We start from the raw sequence: 2,673 nt of genomic DNA, 5'->3' as shown, positions 1-2,673 counted from the left end.
AAAAAAAAAAAAAAGCACCAGATAAGTAGGTCTGCAAGATACAGCAGGAGGGAGAGGTAGAGAGCTTGCATTTGAGGATAATGAATCAAATTTCATATGGCTGTTTCCATCTGTGTTCCAGGATCTGCATGTGCACAAATTCTTCCATCATTGCCAGCTGATTCAGTCAGGCTCGAAAGAAGTTCCAGGGGAGCTCATTAAATATTTAAAGGTAAATGAACAGCAGCTTTCTGCGAAAGGTTTGTTTTTCTTGTCTTTCTGTTGCCACATTTTGGTGTGGAAAAAAAAAAAGCAAACAGTTTGAAATATTTTTGGCTGTATTTCCTCAAGAGAATACTTTCTATTATGTATTTTTCCATCATGTGGCTGTTTAGAAGCAGACAGCAGAGTGGCGACATTAGGAAGAAAATGTAATAGCAACAATGCAGCATCATATTTTTGAAACTCTCATGCAAATGTTTATTTCGGGTCCATAAATTGATTTTTCAGGGCCTTTCTCTTCCTGCTGACTGCCCAATAAAGGTGGAGGATGCTGTGGGGGAAAGGGCCAGAAGAATGGAATCACTTTGGCTTGGAATGAAATGTGAAATGGTTCTTGTGTCCACGGGTGATAGACTAAGAAAGGGGCTGGCTAACAAAAGACACATATTTTATGCATGTTGGAATATTGTATCTTACCACATGTATAGAGGACCTAACACTTGGTTTTTTGCCTGTGTGCAGGGACTACAGTGCATGTCATAATTTGCCTGACAGTGGCTCTCTTCTTTTAATTGTTCCTTTAATAAGATAGCTATAGCAAGTCTGAGGAGATTTTATTTTAAATCAAACATCTTTAGGATTTACCTTTGGACATAGGCTGTTACTTAATGATATACTCAGGAACAAAAATGTTCATTTCTTTCAGAGAGGTCGTATGAGATGAGATCAAATATATGGATTCTGGAATAGTAAACTGAGCTTGTATCCCACATGTCACTTACTAGCTCTGTAACTGACCATGACGAAGTTACTTCTCTGAGCCTTTGTTTCTTCATATGTCATGTGGGGATAACAATAGTGCCCATCTTGTAGGATGGTTGTGAGACTTAAATTAGATAATGGGGCTGGGCATGGTGCCTCACACCTGTAATCCCAGCACTTTGGGAGGCCGAGGCAGGGAGATTGCTTGAGCTCAGGAGTTCAAGACCAGCCTGGCCATCATGGCAAAACCCCGTGTCTGCTAAGAATACAAAAATCAGCCAGACGTGGTGGCGGGTGCCTGTAATCCCAGCTACTCAGGAGGCTGAGGCAGGAGAATCGCTTGAACCTGAGAAGGCCGGCGGAGGTTGCAGTGAGCTGAGATCGTGCCAGCCTGGGTGACAGAGCGAGATTCTGCTTTTTTGTTTGTTTGTTTGTTAGTTTAAAAAAAAAAAAAGATTAGGGCATCTGCCGGATAGTAATCATTCATACCACACTTATTGCTTTAGTGCTTCCTATGGGCCAGACATCATTTTAAGTATTAGAAATTTAAGTGAAGAAAACAAATAATATCCCTATTGTCAAAGAGCTTACTTGTTGAGACAGACAATAAACACATAAGTGAATAAATATATATGTCATCTCATATGGTAATAACTGTTATAAAGAAAACCAGCACAATGAAGGGGAGCAGAGATTTACAAGGGGTCCCTGTTTTAAAGTGGCCAGAGAAAATCTCTCTAGTAAAGGCACATTTGAACAGAGACCTAAAGGAAATAAGAGTGCCAGCCATGTGGATATCTCGGGGAGAGCTGGGAACAGAAAGTACAAAGACCCCCAGGAGCTTGGCTTGGTGTGTTCGGGGAACAGCAAGAATCCCAGTGTGGCTGGGACACAGAGTGATAGGACATTACCTCAGGGAGGTTGCTGGGAGCTTGTCAAATAAGGCCTCATAAGCCATGGCGAGGAGTTTGCATTTACTCTGAGTGAGATAGGAAGCCTTATGGAGCTTTGGACAGAGGTGTGACATGATGTGACTTTGGTTTTTAAGGTGTCATTCTGCTTACCATATAGAAAACACACTGTTGGAAGAGTAGAAAGGAGACAGTCAATTAGTGGTGGCTGTATGGCTATATGTTCTTAACCATCATTAAGAAGTATTATAGGCCAGGTACAATGGCTCATGCTTGTAATCCCAGCACCTTGGGAGGTCTCCAGGCAGGCAGGTTGCTTGAACCCAGGAGTTCGAGACCAGCCTGATCAACATGGTGAAACCCATTTCTACAAAAAAATACAAAAATTAGCCAGGCATAGTGGCACATGTCTGTAATCCCAGCTACTTGGGAGGCTGAGGTGGGAGGATCGTTTGAGCCTGGGAGGTTGAGTCTCCAGTAAGCTGTGATCATGCCACTGCACTCCAGCCTGGGCCTCAGAGCGAGACCCTGTCTCAAAAGAAAAAAAAAAAAATGATAATCATCTAACTTTTACATCCTTTCCTCAGGTAAATGCTTTGTTAATGCTTGTTCTTCACATGGGAAAGTTTTATAAAAGTTTTGATCAAGTGGAATGGAAAAGAACATCATTTTCATATATACGGGTATTCTTAAAATGGAAAAGTGCTCATACTTGTTTTTTTGAAGATGTGAAATTTCTGATATTTATGTGACCTACGCTCTCCCTCTAGTGGCAGTCAATGAAATACCTTGTGGTTTC

The 2,673-nt window shown here is 41.5% G+C and overlaps 1 protein-coding gene across 1 annotated transcript in view; it reads left to right on the top strand.

The window, feature by feature from the left end:
* DOCK11 (dedicator of cytokinesis 11) overlaps positions 1-2,673 on the top strand; it is a gene marked incomplete at its 3' end in the record, with an annotated part of 157,159 nt that overhangs the window by 62,330 nt on the left and 92,156 nt on the right. The window contains exon 22 of the mRNA XM_011948698.1: positions 122-211. Coding sequence (XP_011804088.1) covers positions 122-211 — 90 coding nt within the window. The remainder of the gene's footprint in view (positions 1-121; positions 212-2,673) is intronic.

The sequence above is a fragment of the Colobus angolensis genome, unplaced genomic scaffold (genome assembly GCF_000951035.1).
Source record: "Colobus angolensis palliatus isolate OR3802 unplaced genomic scaffold, Cang.pa_1.0 Scaffold282, whole genome shotgun sequence".
In the NCBI taxonomy this organism is placed as follows: domain Eukaryota; kingdom Metazoa; phylum Chordata; class Mammalia; order Primates; family Cercopithecidae; genus Colobus; species Colobus angolensis.
Note: the sequence above shows the minus strand (reverse complement) of the source record. Positions and strands in the feature narration are given on the sequence as shown.